Raw genomic sequence first — 20,995 nt, forward strand, 5'->3', positions numbered from 1 at the left:
TGACCCCATCTTTATGTGCTCAGGCTAATTGTAATTAGTAGGTCAAAGAAACAAATAAATATCTCAGAGAACATGAAATTGGGCGGCAGATGTCATGTGGCTGCTGCTGAGGGGGGCTGAGGGATGAACTGATCAAACTATAGTGTATACATATATGAAATATGTATAAATTTATATTTTCAAAGAAAGGAAGGGTGAATTGGCAGAGTTGCCTGGCAGATTAGCGGTGATTTCAGGAAGCTGAGAATGGTAGAGGAAGGGTGCCGGAAAGGCAAGAATTGTTACTGGAGAGTCCCAGGGCATCGCAGCTACTGAAAAAGCAGAGCAGGAGAGTGGGTGTCTGAAAATCGTTCCCGCCATAGCCCTTTTCCCACAGGAACAGTCCTTGGAAGTACTCCCACCCCCTTCTCTTAGACAAAGGAATCCAGGGTTTAAACACGTGACCAGGTGAGTCCGGCTACTCCAGGCATATCCTCAGAACGTGTGACAGGCATTAGACAAGTTGAGACAAGGCGAAGCTCCGGTGCCACTGGACTTTTAGAGAGAGGTCATGCCCTGGAGGGTACAGCTTGCGTTCCTAATCAAACGGACACTTCGAGCTTCGGGGTTTGGTTGCCCCGGGATATTCTGGGGGTCCCTAAGGTGCTTCGGGAAGAGCAGATGTTCCTGGGTGAATGCACCCCAAGGGCAGCTGGGACGCCTTCTCCACGTACAGCAAGCGGTACCAGGATGCCACTTGAGGTCTTGGGTTTGGGAACAAAACGCTAACTTTTTGCCTAATTTTCATAAACAGCAGCTCCTCTGCAGACACGCCTCCCTCCTGTTTCAGGAGGGGAGTCCTGCCCGGGGCAGTCTCCAACAGTTGGGCTCCATAGACTTCACCCGTCTGCGGGCTTGCCCCTACCAGAGGCACTTCTCGAAGTTTCTTTCCAACTTTGCAGACGGTGAACACGAGGCTTGAATGGTGCCAGCGCCGGGATCGCAACCGCGCAGAAAAGTAGGGAAGTCCCAGCAGGCCTCTCCTCTTGAAAGCCACCCGGGGAGTGGGGGGTGGGGAGTAGGGGGCAAGTGCGCGCGCAAGCTGGCGAATGGGCGGAGTTAGATTTTCTTCTCCAGCCCGTCTGTCAGTCACGAGCTTCGGCTCCGCCCACACAGCGGTAATTGGTGAGGAGCGCGCGCGAGCGCCCGCGGCCCGCCCCCTTCAGCACTGCTCCCGCCCACCGGTTGACAGGGTTGCAAGTCGGGCCTGCAAGTTGGAGCAAGAAGATGCGTGCGGGTGCCGGAAAAGCTCAGACCCTCCGAAGCTGGTGGGCACCTGCTCACACCCAGCTTTGGCTGTCATCCCAGACCTGACAGCAGCCCGATGCTCATGTACTCGAGTCCTGGCCCAGCTCTGCTCCTACAGGCCCCTTTCCACTCCATCAGCCACCTACAGCCTCTTTTCTGTCTTTAAGTGGCTGAACCCCTCGCCGAGGTGCCCACAGTCTCACGTGCCAAGAGGTCTGGCCTCGAGGACGCACTGTTCTGCACACCGACTCTCGCCCTGGTTGCTTATGCGGGACTGCACAGTGTGAGCCCGGTCTGCAGACTCTCCGCGCACCTCTCATCGCCTCCTCACTCCCGGGCCCAGCATCCCCTATGGCTCACCGCACAGCCTAGCTCTACATCACCCCAACTCTATGCCCGAAGCCTTCTGCAGCCTCGCTCCCTGCTCCCCTGCGGAACCCTCCATTCCCAGTTCGAGCGTTAGGACGTCCCTCACCCGGAACCCACTACCGATTGCAATCGTCTCCCACGGTGCCTGGACTCGGGGTGAATAAACCTCCCCGGGCCTCAGCCGGCGATCCCGCTGCACCCCGGGCCTCCGCCGAGCACTCCCCGCGCTTCCATTCCGCGCTGCGCGGCCCACACCTCGATCGCTGAGCTTGCTCCATCTCCCAGGCTCCGCCGCACCCTCCCACCTACCCCGAGTCCCCCTGTGCCCCGCACGCGCCCGCCACCGCCCCAGACCACACCCCGCACGCTGTGCCCCCCGACTCGGCCCCGCACCCCTCTCCCCGGCGGGCGGCGGACGGCGGGCGGGCGGGCAGCGCCGGCGGCGGTGGAGGCCAGTCCTCGGGCCGGGACACACCCACCCGCCCGCCCTCCTCGCTTTCCTCCTTCCCTCCCCCTCGCGCTCCCTCTCTCCCGCCCTCCCGCCCTAGCTCCGCGCTCGCTCCTTCTCTCCGTCGCCCGCTCGCGCTTCCCGCGGCGCCGGGCCTCCCGCTCCGCCTCCCCGAGCGCGGCTCTCCCGGGCGCGGCTCCGGGGTTCATGCTGACGAGGCGGCGGCCGCTTCAGCCCAGCGGCGGTGTCGAGGGCGGGACCCGGGGCGCGGGCCCCGACCGCCTCTCTCGGAGCGCGGGGCCGGGCGGCGGGCGCGCCCCGGCGGCGGCGGCGGCGGCGGCGAGCGCCCCACCGCGCCGCGCCCCTGCGCGCCCCCTACGCCGCGCCCCCGCGTGCCCCCCGCGCCTAGCTTGCGGGGGGCCGGGCCTGCGGGCGGCCGGCGCGGCGCGCACCCATGGACGGTCCGGCCATCATCACCCAGGTGACCAACCCCAAGGAGGATGAGGCCCGGTCGCCCGTCGCGGGCGAAAAAGGTGAGGAGGGGCACAGGCAGCTGCCTTGGGGGGCGTGAGTGCACCCCGCGTCGCCGGAGTTCTATGTGTGCGCCCGCACGGGCGTGGGGGAGGGGTGTACCGGGCCAAGAGGGTGCGTGGGTGTGGGGTGCGCCTGGAGCAGAGGGAGGCTGCGAGGGTGCCTGTGCCAGCTGAGCTCCTGTGAGTGTGCATGAGCGGCTGAGAAGTTGGGATCGGATGTGTGCACTGTACAGAGCTGTTTTAAATGTGCATGCAGTGCGTGTGACAGATTGTGTGCACACCTACGTGTACGCGCAGGCCAACTGAGAGATTATAAGGGCGTGTATTCTAGCAGATTGTGTATGTTTCTGACAGGCTGTGAGTTTGTGGACTTAATGTGGAGGTCTGTATGCCTCTGACTGAGAGGTGGTGAGCAGTGTGCAGAGCCTGAGTCTGTGGACCTTGTGTGTGTGTGTTCACTCCTGATGGAGTTGTGTGTGTGAGTGTGAGTGTGTGTCTACGCTATCCCACTGTCAGAATGTACTGTGTCTCTCTGCTGTTAGGGTGTGTGTGCATATCTGCCTTTGCCCAAGATCCTGTGTACACAAGTGCAAACATGCATAGCACAGAGAGGCCATGTCTTGAGAATATTTAGTTGGTTGTGCAAGTGGAGGAGAGAGGTTAGGAGCAGCGCTGTCCCCACAACACCACACACACACACACACACACACAAGCACATGTGCACACTTCCTTTTTAGCTTGTCTCCCAGCCACCAACCAGCCTGTCAGGAACTCCACTGCCTGGCATCTCAGGCCTCTTGTGGGTGGGGGGAGCTCTACGCAGCACTTGGCAAATGCTTAGTGTGTTAGAGCTATCCCCTTTGGGGTAGCAGGTTAGGGGCTAAGCAGGCAAAGCCATGCTGCCTGCATCTGGTTTGTTTGGGGTATATTCCGGCCCCGTCCCTTCCTCTGTTTACTTTTTGCTCTTTCTTGGTTTGTTGACCCCTCAGAGAACTGAGTCTTTACACTGTGCCTGGAGTCACTGTGTCCTGCTGGTTGGACAGTCTGTTTTGAAGAGTCAACCAACCTGGCTTGGTTTGCTCTGGCAACTGACTCTCGCTTCACAGTCCTCCTACCATGTGTAGTACACACACATAAGTCCCCCTCCACTCCCAGAGGACCTGCTTGCCACAGCAGACACTGGAAGAGTCAGGTTTCTTTCCATTGGCCTCCACCCTCTGTTCTTGCGCACTGAGTAAGGACAGCACCCCTTGGGGGTTGAGGTAGGATGAGGAGCCATCCTCCACCACCACTGCCTGCCCTGGACCCCTTGGGCATGCCCAGCAGGAAGGCACAGGCTTTCCCCAGGCTCCCTCAGGTGGGGATTTGCGATCCTCTGGTTTCTAAATGCAAAATCAAGAATTCAAACTCTTCCCCAGAAATCATCTATACTCTATAAATGAGCTTTTAAAACCTACAAGAGGGCATGGAGTGACTCCCACACCTTCCGGGGACCTAAGCGAAGAGCACCTCTCTGGTCTAGCCTTCCCATCATGAAGGCCTGAGCTATTGGGGGCCCTCACTGGACATGCCCCCTCACAGAGGGTCTTTGTAGCAAACTTCAAGAAAGCGTGGTGAACCCAGCATTCCTCTGTGCTGTGGACTTTATGTGATCAAACCCTCGGTTCTTGGGAGAGGTGTGACAAGAAGCCCGTGGGTACTTGTCAGGGCCTGGTTCCTCTTGCTGCCCCCACCTCACCTTGGGAGCGGGCCATTTTGCGAGCTCCCCGTGTCCCCTGACTGATCTGATTCCTGAAGCAGAGTAGGTCGGTGGGAGAGCCAAACCCTGTGCTTGTGACTGGAGGCGCTTGCTCTGCACAGCTTGCTGACATTGCCTTTTGGGACGGCTTTTCATATCTTTAACAGCCGCTTTGTTTGTTTTTGGTGTCAGATTGGTTACTTGTTAACCTAGTAGGGGAATTCCATGCCTCCTGTCCCAGGGTGGGGTGCTTGGCTAGTAAAAAGCACTAAAGTCCCACTTTACCTAAGATTTCTTTTTTCTCCAAAAAGTTAATATAATTTTGATCTGTCATAGTATAACAAAATAATAAATGGTCAATTTTGTGTTTGTTTTTAAGTGTGTGTATGTTGATCACGTTTCCCCCCCACCCGGCTCCAACATGTGTGCCTCCCACCTTCATGCCTATTTCTGAGAATCAAATGTTGAAGCAGCTTCTTTAGAATAATAAACCACCTAACAGGTTCAGCAGTGTCCCTAGCATAAGTGTGCCGATATCTTCAGATGGGCAGAATGCATTTTGCATAATTTAAATTACAACAGTCATTTGGTTATTAAGTACTGGGCCTGCGATGCTTGGAAGTGTTCGTGGCAAGGAAGAGATTGATGGTCTTAAAATGTTTGCTTTCCTTATTTACTCAGTAAAATAGGAACAGCGGCGACCGCGGCGACCGCTCCTGGGTCGGATGGGAGGGATGAGAGATGAAGTGGGGACAGGGAGGACTCCTCCCCATGCACCAGCGAGCCACACTCCGTACACCTTCAGTGTAGGTTTACGGAGGAAGTCCGATGCTGTCTCTCTCTACACAGCATGTGTGGAGGTACACCGGTGGCTCAGAGACGAGTGTCACTGTCACTAGCCCGTGGCTCTGGCTTATCACTTCCAGCTGTGTTTGATTGGATTGATAGTGTGAGGCCCATAGAGAACTGCCCCTGCCTTGCTGTCACACAGCCCTTAGGAAAAGAGACAAGAGATGGGAACCAGAAAGTCGTAGAAGCGGACAGATGTTTGGAAAATGGGTCCTCCCAGTAGACTTGGGAGAAGATTAAAAAAAAAAAAAAATAGTACAAACTTTTCGTGTTGTTAGGACTTATTTTTATTTCACATGTATGGGTGTTTTGCTGGCATGTCTCATGTGTGTGCCTGGTACCTGTTGAGGCCAGAAGAGGGTGTTTGATTCCCTGGAACTGGAATTACAGATGGTTGTGAACCACCATGTGGGTGCTGGAGCTGAACCCCAGGTCCTTTATAGGAACAGCCAGTGTTCTTCACCATTCATCCATCTCTCTATCCTCAGGAGTGCAAGCGTTTTAAAGAGTAATTTAGTACTTAATGCGTGAGGTGATACTTTTGGCTGCAAGTATCAGAAAAGCAGGCTTCATGCAGCTCAAGCCAGCTCCTCCATTTCAGGCTCCTGGAGATTGGCTGCTGTGGCCCTCCTTGAGCAGCCCCAATGTTTGTTAGACCAGCAATTCTCTTGGCTCTCCCACCGCCGTGCTGCATCCTGTCTGAAACCTCTCTTGTCTAATCATCCTCAAGGTGGGAAAGGAGGCAGAGTCGGTCATGTTTCTCCCTCTTACCTGGAAAGCAGACCATTCCCAGGGGCTGCTCAGTAACTTTTGTTCATGTTTAATTGTCCAGAACTGTGGGTCACATGGCCTCCCCCAGCCTCAGGTAAAATCGTGGACATTAGCTCTCCAGCATGGCTAGCCCCTGTAGGAAGAAGACCGGAAACAGACGGAGCAAGTGTGGTGCTGCCGATCCAGCATTAGCCTTCAGAGCACCAGCTACACTTCCAAGTTTCTGTTAGAGTCACCTCGTTTGCACTCACAGCCGGTGCAGGGTTGTCACTGCCAACCACCACGTGGCTCGCAGTAGCGACGTTCCCAGCCATCCCATCCCGTGTGAACGGGCAGATAAGGTTGGACAGCGCACTGTCACCCTTGCAGAAAGAGTGCTAGGTGACCATTGGGACAGATGAGTTAAATTACATCTGAATATGCAGACACGCGACTTTCAGAGCTGTACTGAGACATGACTCTCCGAGACATTTCGAAGGGAGACATTTCAAGAATGGCGTGGCAGTACCTACCCTATCTTAATTTTAAAAAAATCAAACACACAGAACTGAATAAATGTCCAGAAATATACAAAAATAATCTTTGAGGAGATAAGGCACAGGGATGATTCTCTTGGGGGCAAAGACTGCATGACTAAAGGGAAACAGGCCACTTTGTTTCAACATTGATGAAAATATGCTTGTGTTTTAGGAATGAATTTTTGTTTTTTTTTTTAACTAAGGACATTTCCCTTAGCTCTTTGTAGAGAAATAATTTGAAGGAATTGTACAATAACAAAACAAACCCCACGAAACCCCAATTAATATGCAGAAAAACCCAGAACATTTCAATGCTAGTTAAACAGCTTTTTTTTTTTTTTTTTTTTTGTGAGCCAATAGGTTTGCCAAAGATTACTGCAGGCTGTTGTATATTCAGGCCCAAAGTTCTGAGTCTGCTTCTCATGAATGGTTGCTGCCCCTAGTCTCTTAGAAAATATAATTTAAATTTCTAAAATATTATTTCATGTGTATGGGTGTTTTACCTGCATGTCTGCATCTGTACTGTGTGTGTGCAATGCATGCTGGGGCCAGAATAGGGGCTTAAACAGAGGCTGGAGTTGCAAACAGTTGTATATTGCCTTGTGGGTGCTGGGACTCGAACCCTGTTCTCTGGAAGAGCAGCTTTTAGTCATAACTCAGAACCTCCAGCCTTGGAGGTGTTGACAGAATTGCAGCTAAGAGGAGGTATTTACGAGCAGTACAGTAATAATTTCGGACAACAGATTGAAGGAAGGTTCAGATGAACACTATGTAGACCAGGCTGGCCACAAGCTCAGAGACCCCTGCCTCTGCCTCCCAGAACTGGGATGAAACTGTGTGTTCCATGCCCATCTTAAACTTTCATTTAGATGGAACTGTAGATTTGTTATGTTCTTATAAGAGATCACACAGAGCCAGGTGTGGTGGTCGGGACCTCTGTTCTCCTAACCCTGGAGACCAAGATCACAGGTTCCAGGCTAACCTGTGACAGAGCCCTTTGAAGAGGAAAGAAACAGGGGTGAGGGGAGGAGTCGCAGAGGTCCTCTCTCTCCTCTACCTGGGTCCCCTCAGTGTTGACATTTGGCAAGACTTTGAATGGCTTCATAGCCAAGATGTTGATAATGACCTTATGAAGGCCGAAGTTCCTTTATGGGGGAGCAGGAGGTGGGGATGCTCTCCCTCCAAATTCTAACCACACCCATTTCCCTTCCTCCCCGCCTCCCCCTTAGCAGACTGGCACCCCCTAGTCTGTACTCTGTTTCCAGAATGTTGTCATTTCAGACATATTGGCTAGGTGGGATCAGACAGAATGTGACCCCTCCCTCAGTCCGACTCTGGAAAGTCGTTCGACATTCTGGATGGTCGTTCCGTTGCTGCTCCAGTTTATATTTGACCTTTTTTTTTTTTTTTTTTTTCATCATTGTTTAATGTTCAGAGGTGTGAACACACCACGGTTTGATTGCTCATCCTTTCAAGATTTGGGGTGTTTTGAATAAAGCTGCTGTAAACTTAAATCCTCAAATTCCCTGGGGAAATACACACACACATCAGTACAGTTAGTGGGTCATGTGATAGTCACAAGTTTATTTACTTTTTATTTAAAATTACTGTTTCAAGTGAATAAGTTTTTTTTTAAAGGTGGGCACCCCCCCCCCATACAGCCAATGGCTGAGATCACAGTATGCGTCACCATGGCCACCCTCCCTCTTTCCCTATTTGAAGACCTTTCTTGTGGTTATCTTTCCTTCACTGTATGTATATAAGTACATTTTAGGTGTAAAGTTATGTATAAACTATACCATAAGTAAAAATAAGTAAATAAAATTATCTCCTTGAGTAAATATGTTTTGCTTTCTTAATACCAAGTACGAGGCATCTATTTCTCTAAAGCTTCTCAAATTTTCAAAGTTGTCATTTCAAACATGATTTCATCTTCTCTATGTGTGTGCGTGGTATGTCCTGCTTTGTCACTCTGCCGTATTCCCTTGAGACTTGGTCTCTCACTAAACCAGGCTGTGACCAAGTCCCTGCCACCCTCGCGTGCTGCACATAGCACTGGCCTTACAGACTTGTGCAGCTTCTTTTAGCTTTTTAGGTGGGTGCTGGGGATTTGAACTTGGGCCCTTACTCTTGTACAGCAAGCACTCTTACCCATCAAGCCACCTCCCCCCACCCCCAGTCCCAGTCATCACGTTCTTATAGATAGGGAGCCGTAACTCAGTATAGTTTAAAATGAAATGATGCAGACAGAGAAATAGAGTGGAGTAAGCCACAGAACTAAAAAACCAACCCACCCAAATATACCCAGTGGACCGTAAACAAGGGCACAGACACGTTCAGATGAAGAACGGCTGAGGAGGTGGCTCAGCTGTGAAGAACGCTTACTCCCCAAGCATGGAGGCCAGAGTTCTAGTCCCCGAAACACGTAAAGAGCCAGGCATAAAGAGCCAGGTTTGGGCTCATTCTCCTCAGGGTTTAATGATTTTCAGTAAACAAACCCTACCAATGTTGTACTGTGCTTTCTTCAAGCAGTTAGAAATTTTGATTTGGATGTCCGTATTAGCATGCAGACATATAGTTGGAGCTGTATACTTATCCTGAATCCAGTGTCTTCATGTGAGCTCACAGATTGGCTGTGAGATTTTTCTTGGATTCCTGCAAGCTTTGACGTCAGCCGTCATATCAAATAAGGACATTTACTTTTCTTCTTCAGATCTGCACTCCTTTTTAAATTTTTCCCCTTCTTTATCACAGTGACTAGAACTTGGAACAACAGTATATTAAGTAACTGATGGGGACGGGTGGATGTCTTTGCTTGATCCCTGTCTTAGTGACTACTCCTCTGCTCCCGAGATAAAGCCATGACCGAGGCAACCCACAAGAGAAATGGTTTATTTGGGCTTACTGGTTCCAGCAGGATAAGTTCTCCTCATGGTGGGAGTGTGTGGCAACAAGCAACAGGCATGGCGGCAGGAACCGGAAGCTGAGAGCTGTCACGAAGGAAGTACACAGACAACCGGAAGTAGGGTTAGGTCTTTTAGGTCAATGCTCACTCCTGGTAATATCCTTCCAGCCGGGCGATACCATCGAAACCTTCCCAAACAGCTGGGGATCAAGGTTGCTAATGCTCCAGACTGCAGAGCACATTTCTTATTCAGACCACAGCTCCCCATCGAGGATAAAACCATTGTCTTTCACCAATAAATATAATATCAGCTGTTAGAGTTTTGACTCAAGGGGTTGGTGAAGTTCCCTTCCATCCCGGGTTTCTGAGTTGTATAGATAACTGAAGTTTTCCTTAGGCTTTTTCTGCGTACACGTGTACAGCCATGCTAGTTAACGTGACTGTGCATCTGACTTCTGAATAAGAAACCAGCTGGACGTCCTTGAAGACAGTTTGCTTCTGCTGGGCAGTTCTCTTCCGTGTGTTGATAAACTCTACCCGCGAGTGACGTCATCTGCAGTTTTCATTATTTATTTTTACAGACGTTGTCTTCCTGATTGGATATGAACCTCATGGAAATATGTCGGGGAACTTTCTGCCCACTTCTGGAACCAACTGTGTAGAATTAGCATGGTCCTTCTCCACTGAAATCATCTAGGCCTAGAGATTTCTTTGGGGCAGTTTTTAAATCTCCAAGTTCGATTTTCTTCCCAGTAATTGTAGAGCTGTTTAATAATCTCTTCCGTCTGTGAAGACCTGGGGTAGAGTGGGTTTCTTGAGATTTGATACATCTCCTTTAAGCTGACAAATGTCTGAGCACTGAGTAGCTTCCTTAGCGTTTAATCCCTTGCCCCGACTTCCTGATGAGTGGAGAACCAGTTATAGAGGGACGAGTAATAGGTCCTGTATTTTCCGTTTTTGCTAAGGGTATCTCAATTTTTCTTGCTCTTCATTTTTTTTTAATTTCCTTTGCTCAGTTTTATTAATTTCTTCCTGCCTCTTGGTTTAGTTTAAGTCTGTTTTGAGCCCCTCCCCCTTATTAAGATGTTCAGAGGTCCTGATATATATGTATATATATGTGTGTATATATATATGTATATATATATATATATATATATGTGTGTGTGTGTGTGTATATATGTATTATATGTATTTTTTCCTCTCCTAATAATTTTGTTTAGTGCCACACACACACTTCTAAGCACCACTGTAGCAATCCCCACAAATTTTGATATTTTCATTTTCACACAGTCCCTGGGTTCTCGGCCACACTGAATAGAAAGCTTGAGACAGCCTGGTGTCGGCCGGGGTATCCTTCTCCAGAGTCCCCTCCCCCACTGTCAATAGCTATCCAGCGTCCTGCCGTGATTACAGTTTCGTGACCCCGTGTTGACTTCCTCATTATCACTAGCACAGGTGGTACACATTAGGGCTCCCTGTGGCCAGGTCCGTTTTACGAGTTTAGATAGAGGTGTTGTGATACCTGCCCGCCTTTATAGTGCCTAGCAGAATGATTTCACAGCCTAACAAGCTTCCAGTGTCCAATCCTTCCCAGCCCCTTGCCTCTGACAACCGCTGACCTTATTTATTTTTTTAACTACCTCTGTAGGTTTGCCTTTTTCAGAAGATCATCTGGTTGGAGTCACAGGGCAGGTAGCCTTTGCAAATTGGCTTTCTTCTCTGGAAATGAATGCATTTAGGTTCCTTCATGTCTTCTCATGGTTTAAAATTAATTCTGGGGTCTAGAGAGATGGCTTAGAAGTTAAGAGCGCTTACTGTTCTGTTAGCAGAGGACCAGAGTTTTGATCCCAGTATCCGTTTTTGGTGGCTCACAAATGCCTTTAAGCTTCAAGGCATCTGTCTTGTCCTCTGGTCTCTGTGATGTGTTCATGCGCATAACCCACACCTACACATCTGTTGTGTGCACACACACGCATGCGGGTGTGTGCGGGTGGATGTGAAGACCAGAGGTCCGTCTCAGGAGTTGTTCACATTGTTTTTGAGACAGGGTCTCATGTTGGCCTGGAGCTCACCAGTTAGGCTAGGTTCTGGACCTTGAGTCCTAGGAATCTGCCTCTCTCTGCCAGTCCAACTTGGGGATCGCAAGAATGCAGCTCTGTGCCCTGCCTTTTGACCCGGGTTCTGATGATGGTGCTCTGGTCTTCATGCCTGCACTACAGCCGTTAGAGAGGTGCTGCCTTCCTGGTCCCCTCCAACCCGTTTGTTTTCAGTGTCAAATGACACCACACTCCGTGGATGTGCACCAGTTAATTATCGTTTACTTACTGAAGGACGGCTGGATTGCCCCGAGTTCTACAGAATGAACAGGCTGCCAGGACCAACCGAGTCTGAAAACAAGTGTTCCCGACTCATCTGGGTGATTACCCAAGCGGCACTTCGATGGAAAGAGTATGGAGTGTAGTTTTAAGGAAACTGCTGAACCGTTTTTCCAGAGTGGCTGTGTAATTGTTAGTTTTCATTAGTTTAACTGCAATGCATCTTGGCGTGGATTTCTTTGGATTAGTCTCTTTCCAGTTCATTTTGCTTCTTGGATTTATGTCTCTTGCCAAATATGGGGAGTTTTCAGACATTATTTCCTCTGGTCTTATCTCCTGGGATGCCAGTGACACCAAGATACTTTTGTTTTTTTTTTAATTAAGATTTAGTTATTTTTATTTGATGTGTATGGGTGTTTTGCCTGCATGTATGTGTGTACACCACAAGTGTGCCTGGTGCCCGTGAAGGCCAGAAGAGGGCATAGGACCCTCTGGAACTAGAAGTATAGGGTATTGTGAGCCACCATGTGAATGCTGGGAACGGAACCTGGGCCTCTGCAGGAACAGTGCGTTCTAGCCTCCAAGGTTACTTTTGTTTCTGTGGTCCTGGTGGGTTTTTCCTTTCATTCTCCTGTTGTTCAGATTGGGGGATTCCTGTCATTCTCCCCTCAAGCTTGTTGATTTAATTATCTCCATTCTGCTGCAGAACCTATCCACTGGGGTATTTCTATGGCGCTTACTTTAGGTTTTGTGTGTGTGTGTGTGTGTGTGTGTGTGTGTGTGTGGTGTGCACATGGGCACATGAGGCTGATATCATCCGTCTCCCTCAGTTTCCCTGTACCTTACATCTAGTGACAGGGTCTCTCCCTCGAACCCACAGCTCACTGGCTCTTCTGCAGTGGGTAGCCGTCTTGCTCCGGAGAGGCTCTTTAACTCCTGTGCACTGGGACTGCCAATGTGTCACCATGCCCACTCAGAGATGGCCTGGGTGCTGGGGCGTCTGAGCTCCCTCATGTCACACTTGGGAGGCAGGTGCTTCTCCCAGGCCCCACTGTGCCTTTAATTCTGAGTTTCTGTCTGTCCTGCCTAGTTTCTTCATGCTAAGGCTTTCTATCCCCCGTCCCACCCCAGCTGTTTCCAATGTGCTTCAGTTGCTCCTGGAGGTATTTTTATTATGGCTGCTTTGAAGTCTTTGTCAAGTAAGCCTATCATCTTTGTACTCTGGTGTTTACATCTACTGACGACTCATTTTCATCCCCTCTGAGATGTCCTGGGTTTCATTGCAGTCGAAACCTAGGGATTGTCGTGTTGTGTCAAGACTCACTGGGTCTGGTTGAAACCTTCCACTTGGCTCCAGTAAAAAGGGGAGCCCTGCCTTGTTCCTGGGCTCTCTGTTGGCCTCTTCTGACGTCTGCTGGGCAGGGGAGGGAGTTCAGTGGCCACATGGCCTTTAATAAGCTACAAAGGCATGACCTCATTATCTCTGTGGGTGTTGAAAACCCCGACTCTTCCCACGCCTCCTGGGATACCTTCCCAGTCTTACTGCTGTGTCAGGGTAGAAGTCTTCACTGGTCATGTGGTCACCACTCACATTTCTGGGCTCCTTACTAGCCCTGCTCTGTCCACCAGGGCTAGTGATGTGGGTTGTTATTCCTGATGGGAGCAGAGGTCTTGGTTGGTAGCCCTCAGCTTTCATTTACACAGGGTGTGTGCGTGGTGTGTGTGTGTGTGTGTGTGTGTGTGTGTGTGTGTGTGTATGGTATGTGTGTAGTGTGGGATGTGTATGTGGTATAGTGTGTCTGTGTGTATGGTATGTGTGTAGTGTGATATGTGTGTATATGTGTGTATGATAAGTGTGTAGTGTGTGTGTGTGTGTGTGTGCACGCATGTGCAGTTTGGTTGCAAAACAACAATTATTATCTAAAATACTTTCGTCTTGCCAGACTTTCCTTTCATCCTCTGGCCTCTGTATTACAGAGAGGTTTGTCCTGGGACTCCTATATGCCGTAGCTGTGCTTCCTGTCTTTCACGTGCAGCCTCTTGAGCACGCAGTCTTGGATCCATGGGGCCAAAGGGGTCCCCCGGTTAGAAATGGCCATATTCTTCTTCAGGTCTCATGGCTGCCACTCGATTTCCCTTCTCTGCTCTCAGAATTGATGGCTCGTCCCCAGGACGAAGTCCCGAGGCTTTAACCGTGCTTAGTGGGAAGGGAAGGAAGTTCATCTAGTCCATTCTCCTAGAAGTCCCTCGATTAACTTTTAGACACAGCCAAATTCATATTGAATTTTAATTATGTAATGGTTCTGACACAGGGTGTCACTGCGTATAGCCCAGGCTGGCTTTGAACTTGCCATTCTCACGCCCGGTACTGAGATGACGGTGTGTTCCACCACAACCAACCATGTTACACTCTTGAAAGACTAGAGTTGGAAAATTATCATTTTAAATGCTTATTTCAAGGGCGGGTGAGGTGGCTCAGTGGATAAAGATGCTTTCCAGCAGCCTGACAGCCTTAGATCCCTAGGACCCGAGTGGCGCTCTAACCACTGATCTCTCTCATCAGCCCCAAATGTTTGTTTTTTAAAATAATGATTTATTTCAATGTTGCATTAATGAACAATGTAAAATTCAAATTCTCTTAGTGCTTCCAATATCTTATATAACATTGCAGCTGGGTATAGTGATACACGCCTTTAATCCCAGCATTTGGGAGGCAGAGGCAGGAGGATCTCTATGAGTTTGAGGCTGGCCTTGTTCTATGTAGTGAGTTCCAAGACAGCCAGGGCAACAGAGTTAGACCCTGCCCATAAAAACAAACAAACAAACAGAGCCAAAAGATAAGAATGAATTAAGTCTAAAATCAAATCCAGATCATTAGGCCAGCTATTTGGCCAGCTTTGGAAAAGTTAATTCATAAGCTCTGGCCGTCACATAAAAATTAAGCTCCAAGTCCTGCAGTATCCCAATGTAAATGCAGTTGTTTTTTTAACTGATACTCTGTTTAGTTAGTGAGGATGTTCAGCCTCATAGCTGTCATTTTATTTCTCAGTTAAGAAACTCTTCCACTTTTGGAGGTAAACATGAAATGGTGTGTCTGTATTCAGTGCACATGGCCAGTGACCTCGAAAGTCTGCCTCCTGCTCAGACTGCCTTGGAAGTAGGTCTGTGCACTACAGAAAATTGCCTCAGGATGATTTGTTGGAGGAGCTCTGATGGGGAGGAAGCCCGTTTTGACACATCAGGTTCTCAGAAGGAACCACGCACACCTTAGATATTAATTCTCAACCAAAGGGCTCTTTCCCAGTTTGGACACACAGACACAGGGCAGGCTGGCGGGGAGGGAAGAGGGAGGGGTCATGTGAAAGTGCTCAAGGATCACTGGGTCATTTAGCCAGAAAGCAGTAGAGCACGGGGAAGAACTGGCCGTTGCACGTCTGCACACACATCTGTCCACGACTGTTTTGGGAGAGATACGGTACTGGGGCCAGTGAGCGGTTTCCAGTCACAGAAGAGGGCAACGAAAGAATTCTTTCAGGAAATATCCAAATTATAATATACACCTTAGAACTTATTCTACACGTCTTAAAACCTTGCTCAGACATTTAAAGTTCAGAGTAGGGCGTGGGCATGGGGGGAAGCAGGAGAGGGAGAGAACCTTTAAAATAAAATTAAAAAATCTCTTTTCTTGGGCTGGCTCAGTGGAAAAAGCACTTGTTGCACAAACTTGAGGACCAACGTCCTGCTCTCCAGAGTCCATGTCTGCCGGTTGTGAGTGGCGGGCGGCTTGCCTCTAAGTCTCGCAGTCTACAGGTGGAGGTCAGATCCCAAGAGCAAACTGTCCAGCCAGACTGCAGTGAGAGACCCTGCCTCAGTGAATACAGCATAAAGGCACCGCCACGTCAGCCTCAGGCCTCCACACACACAGGGGTGTGAGCGGGTACTCCCCTGCACACAGACTCACACACTTTGTTCTCCTCCTTACCATTGAATGTCTTTCCTTTCCTTCAGTATAGTTTTTTTTTTTAAATGGGAATATGTAAGTGATTTAACATGAAGTTAAGAGACTATTTGTCTTTGTAGCTCTGTGCTGACCTGTAGAGGAGCGAAGACTTAGGAGCCTCTTAAAGCTGCAGGTTGGGATGTGGACATTATGTCTGGAATCACTGCAGCAGACACTGGAGGTATGATCCTCCTGAGCTGGGGCCCAATAACAAGCTGTCTTTACCGGTCCCTAGGATTATGTAATGCCCTAACAGTGTGTGTTGATTCTGAGTAGCTGTGTCAAGTCAAAAACTGAAAGGTTTCTTTGTAATTATGATTTGTATTAAGGCTGTTTGCCAGAAGTTCCCAAATCCCTGTACTGTAGAGCACTTTAAAAACTGAGAAGTGGCTGAACGCTCGCTGACTGTAGCTATTCTGCCTTTTCAAAACTGGTACATAACCAAAGACCGCGGGGCGACGGTCCAGCATCCCACAGAACAAACCGCTTTACCTTGTCAGCATGCCTTGATAAATGGAGCCTTGTAGGGCCAGGAAGAAAGAGTGGTGTGCTTCAGGTTGCACGTCGTGTGTTCCGACCAAGATTTGGCTCTCATGCTTGGCCTGTTGTAAGTTAGCTCTGAGGACTGGGCTTGCACAAGCCTAAGTCTTTGACTTGGAGTCCAAAGACTGTCTCTTCCTTCCCTGCCCCAGGACACAGAATACGTTCACTTTTGTGTTGACTGTTTAATGACAGTCATCAAGCAATCCTACAATCTGTACTGTTGTAAACTCTGTCTAATGTTTAAGCACCGGCTGTGTGTGTGTGCGTGTGTGTGTGTGTGTGCACACGCGCATGTGGAGGCCAGAGATCAACCTTAGGTATGCTTTCTCTGGTCTAACTACCTTGCTTTTTTGAGACAGGGTTTCTTGATGGCTGTCATCAGTTAATCTAGACTGGCCAGGCTGTGAGCCCCATCTTCCTCTCCCTAGTTCTGAGATGACAAGCAGTTTGTGGGTTGTGGGGTCCCACCCAGGTCCCTGTGCTCCCGAGCACTTTATTAAGTGACCTGTCTCCGCAGCCTGAGGGTTAAGGTTTCTACTCCACAGGAGACGGTAACACTACAGTAGACTTAACCTCTTCCCTGATTGATTTCTGGACTTTCTTCTTCCTGGAAATGGTCTCACTGCATAGCCTAGGCTGGCCTGGAGCTTGTAGTCAGTCGTGCCTCTCTTGGCTTCGGAAGTGTAGAGATACAGGCTGCACTGTCACACCTGATGTCCTTGATTTTACATTTGATACAAGAATCAAAGTAAATTTACAGGAAATAAAAATCACCCCTTTTGGTGAAATACAAGTTTACAAAGCTTTGTGAGTTTTGACAAACAGAACTGTGAAACCACCTATCTCTATCGAGATAAAACGTTTCCATTGACCCCAAGATATTCTCTCTGGCATTTCCGTTTTGATTCCAAGCAAGCACGTGACAGTCCCTGTTGATATTCTGCTTATCTGCCTTTGATATTACCATCTCTTTTGCTTGGCTAATGGTGTCTTATCACGCTGGGCTTTGGGGACTTTTTTTTGTTTGTGTTGGCATCGGAGACAGAACCCAAGGCTTTTGCATATTAAGCACATATTCCACACCCAGGCTAAACCCCAACCTCCTAATGATGCTGAGAGTCCTTTTGTGTGTTTTAATTTTAATATTTTCAACTAGGTTGCTTTATTTCTTATTATTGATGTCTTTTAAATATAAAATGTTTTGCAAATATTTTCACCCAGCATATGCAGGGGAGTAATAGCCCAGGGCCTTGTATATGTCTTTTTTGTTGTTGTTGTTTTCCCACGTGGCAACATGTAGTTAAAGAAAACACAAGTGCACACATACACACACCCACACGCGCGCGCGCGCGCGCGCACACACACACACACACACACACACACACACGCACACATGTATGCACAAAGGGACTGGAGCAGTGGCTCAGCAGTTAGAGCACTTAACATCTTTGCGGACCTGGCTGGATTCCAGTGGATCACATGCTCTTTTCTGGCCTCTGTGGGTACTGCATTCACCTGATGCATCAATGCGCACACAGGCACCACACCCAGACTTATAAAAAGAACATAAATAAATCATCTATGTATTAAAACATGCGTAATATAAACTTTACCCTTCAGATCATTGATGCCAGACACATTCATGCTGTTGCTCAGCCATCTATCCGTCCATCTGTCCATCTGTCTGTCCATCCCCATCATTCTTTCATATGGCAAGATTGAAAGTGTACACTCAGTGACAACTGGACATTTTCCCTCTCACATATCCCCTAGTAACCACCATTCTGTCTTCTGTCTCTGTGATTTGATGCTCCAAATGTCTTCTTTAACAGAATGGCTTCAGGCTTCATCTATGCCTGGTATAGATGGAATTGTGATTATTATCCATCTTCAGTCTTAAAGGTGAATGGCATCCCTCTGTCTGTCCGGCTCCTTTGCTTATCACAGTCCATCTGTCCATCTGTCTGTCTGGCTCCTTCGCTTATTGCACTCCATCTGTCCATGGACTCTGTACCTGCAACTGTGGCTTATCTTTCTGAATGGTGCTGTAAACTTCACTACAAATTCTCATGTTGAGGTTCAGGGTTCATACTCCCATGTAGATTTGCCAGACCGTAAGGCATGTTTTGAGGCACCTCTGTGTTGCTTTTCAATGCATTCCAGACAACACACAAGCATCCCAGGGGTTTCACATGCTGAGCGCATCTGTTAGTTTTCTGGGTTTTGTTTGCTTGCTTGCTTCCTTGGAGTCAGGGAGGGTTGAAACAGAGGCTTCCTGTATAGCCCAGCCTTGGCCTCCCAGGGCCCTGAGGTTACAGCATGAACCGCCAGACCTGGCTTTTTTGGGTTCTACACAGTAGGCATCCTCCTGCCTCTGTCTTCTAAGTGCTGAGATTAAAGGCATGTGCCACCACTACCCACCTCTTATTTTTTCCCTAATATTATTTATTTAATGTATATGAGTACCCTGTAGCTGTCTTCAGACGCACCAGAAGAGGGCATCAGATCCCATTACAGATGGTTGTGAGCTACCATGTGGTTGCTGGGAATAGAACTCAGGACCAATGGAAGAGCTGTCAACACTCCTAACCTCTGAGCCATCTTGCACTGCCCACCTCTTAAAGATATTTTAATATAGGTTTAAGCACAGGATTAGGAGCAAAAGAGCTTACCAGAAAAAATTCAGTCATATTTAAGTAAGGGTTCAGGCTCCTCAAAGGAGAATCAGCAACTTTGGTTTGTTGAGACAGTATCTCTCAGTGAGCTCACTGAATAGGCTAGATTGCTAGCCAGCAGCCTGTTACCAACCTGTCCCCACCTCCCAACCAGCACTGGGATATCAAGTGTGTACCACCAAACTGGGCAAAACCAAAAACAAACAAACAAAAAAAGACATTTCTGAGCATCAGACGCAGGTCAGTTTACCAACTGAGATATCTCCTCAGCCCCCCGTTGTTGATCCTTTAAGCCTTCATTTTATAGAGGAAAATACCTTGTAGAGTCATTACAGAAGTTAAGTGGTATGTAAAAGGCACTTGCCAAAATATATAAACATTTAACCATATCATCCTGGATGAATGGTTGCTGTTAGCTCTGATGCTTGCTCGGTAAACAATGCTGAGCAACACTGTCCTGGGCAGCCCCAACAGGCTCCTGAGTGCACATATCAACAGACCTAGCTGTTTTATTAAGAAAATTTTGATTACAACTATTTTGCATGTGCATGTGTGGGGTGTGTGTGTGTGTAAGGGTGTGTATGTGGAGGTCAGAGGACAACTTGTAGGAACTGGTCTCTACCACGTGAGTCCCAAGGATCAAGTCAGGTCAGTAGGCTTAATGGCAAATGCCTTTACCCACTGAGCCATCTCACTCGTTCTGGCTATTTTATTTGAGATGCTTAAGCACAGTGCTCTAGGGAAAGGCTGGGCAAATAGCCACACCCTGCCTCCATGACTGCCACCTGTTAAGCTCTCTACACCAGTGTCTCATTTGACACTACTTTAGGATAGCAGCATTGTCCACTGTATGGCAGAGGAAATAGAGTCACAGAGGAGATCTGTAACTACCCAGTCGGAAAGCCAGGAGTTAAAACTAGTCTGTCTGGCTCTGATGTTAAAAGGAAACTTGAAAAACACACAGAGAACGCCACAAACCCTTTCGGTGTTTGTCTTGAAAGACAGCAGCTGTACATCATGCCCCCCTCTCAGTTTTGTCCCAGGGCATGTCTAATGGGACACATTCTTCAGCTCACCCCAGATGACAGACAGCATTTTCTTTAGGATGCGGTTTCTTCTGTCTGTTTTCTGTATACCAAACTGTTTCCTTGATTCTCGCTGTTATCTCTTGACACTCTTCAAGTGAGTTTATGAACCACAAATGCCGGAAGTGGGAGACACTAAAATTTATCATAAAAGTCAAGAATCCTGTGGCTAGGGGTGGCTCAGTTGGTAAGGAGCTTAATCTCCCAAACCCTGTAAAGAAACAAAACATGCCTAGCAGTGTGCTCCTGACCTGCTGAGGAAGACAGGAAGAGCCTTGGCGTGTCCCAGCTGGTGTAGCATTAGGTTCAGTGAGAGACTGTCTCGTAAAACAAGGTAGAGAGAACACCTGAAGGGGACACCTGAGGTCAGCTTATGGCTACCATATGCAAGCACACACATGCACAGAGGTGCGCGCGCGCGCGCGCGCGCACACACACACACACACACACACACACACACACAAATACCATTCCTTTCTAAATCCTTGGAAGAAGTGATCCCCAGCCCCCATTTGTCACAGTCACATGGTTTCTAGGTATATAATTAAATAAAGAGGGGCTTTGGGACACTTTCTTTTTCTTCCTATTTTGATTTTGGTGTTGTTTGTTTGTTGGTTGGTTTGGACAGGGTTTCTCTGTCCTGGACAGACTGTCCACCCACTCACCATTTAACTTAAGGCATCTCCATTACAAGGCTGGCATTATGCAAAGTGAAATGATTTCATTATTAAAACTAAAAAAAGGGTGATTTCTCATAAGCCTACTGGCTTCTCTCTGGAGAACCAGGGCTGAGATCTTGTTGGAAGAAATTATAGAAAAACAAAATCCTAAATAGATCAATCAAACAATCAATCAATCCATCAATCACCACATATCCAGTGGAACAGAAAAGAGATGTAGTAGACTCTCAGGATCACCAGCACAAAAGTATTTTATTGTCTGTGGTGTGTGTGTGTGTC

General features: G+C 48.5%; 1 protein-coding gene across 2 annotated transcripts in view; it reads left to right on the forward strand.

Moving 5' to 3' along the window:
* The first annotated feature begins 2,515 nt into the window (after positions 1 to 2,515).
* Ctdspl (CTD small phosphatase like) overlaps positions 2,516 to 20,995 on the forward strand; it is a 110,994-nt gene continuing 92,514 nt past the window's right edge. For both annotated transcript variants that reach the window (XM_021207236.2, XM_029543005.1), the window contains exon 1: positions 2,516 to 2,637. In XM_021207236.2, the coding sequence (XP_021062895.1) occupies positions 2,559 to 2,637 (79 nt within the window). In that variant the 5' untranslated portion in view covers positions 2,516 to 2,558. The remainder of the gene's footprint in view (positions 2,638 to 20,995) is intronic.

The sequence above is a fragment of the Mus pahari genome, chromosome 10, assembly GCF_900095145.1.
Source record: "Mus pahari chromosome 10, PAHARI_EIJ_v1.1, whole genome shotgun sequence".
Taxonomy (NCBI): domain Eukaryota; kingdom Metazoa; phylum Chordata; class Mammalia; order Rodentia; family Muridae; genus Mus; species Mus pahari.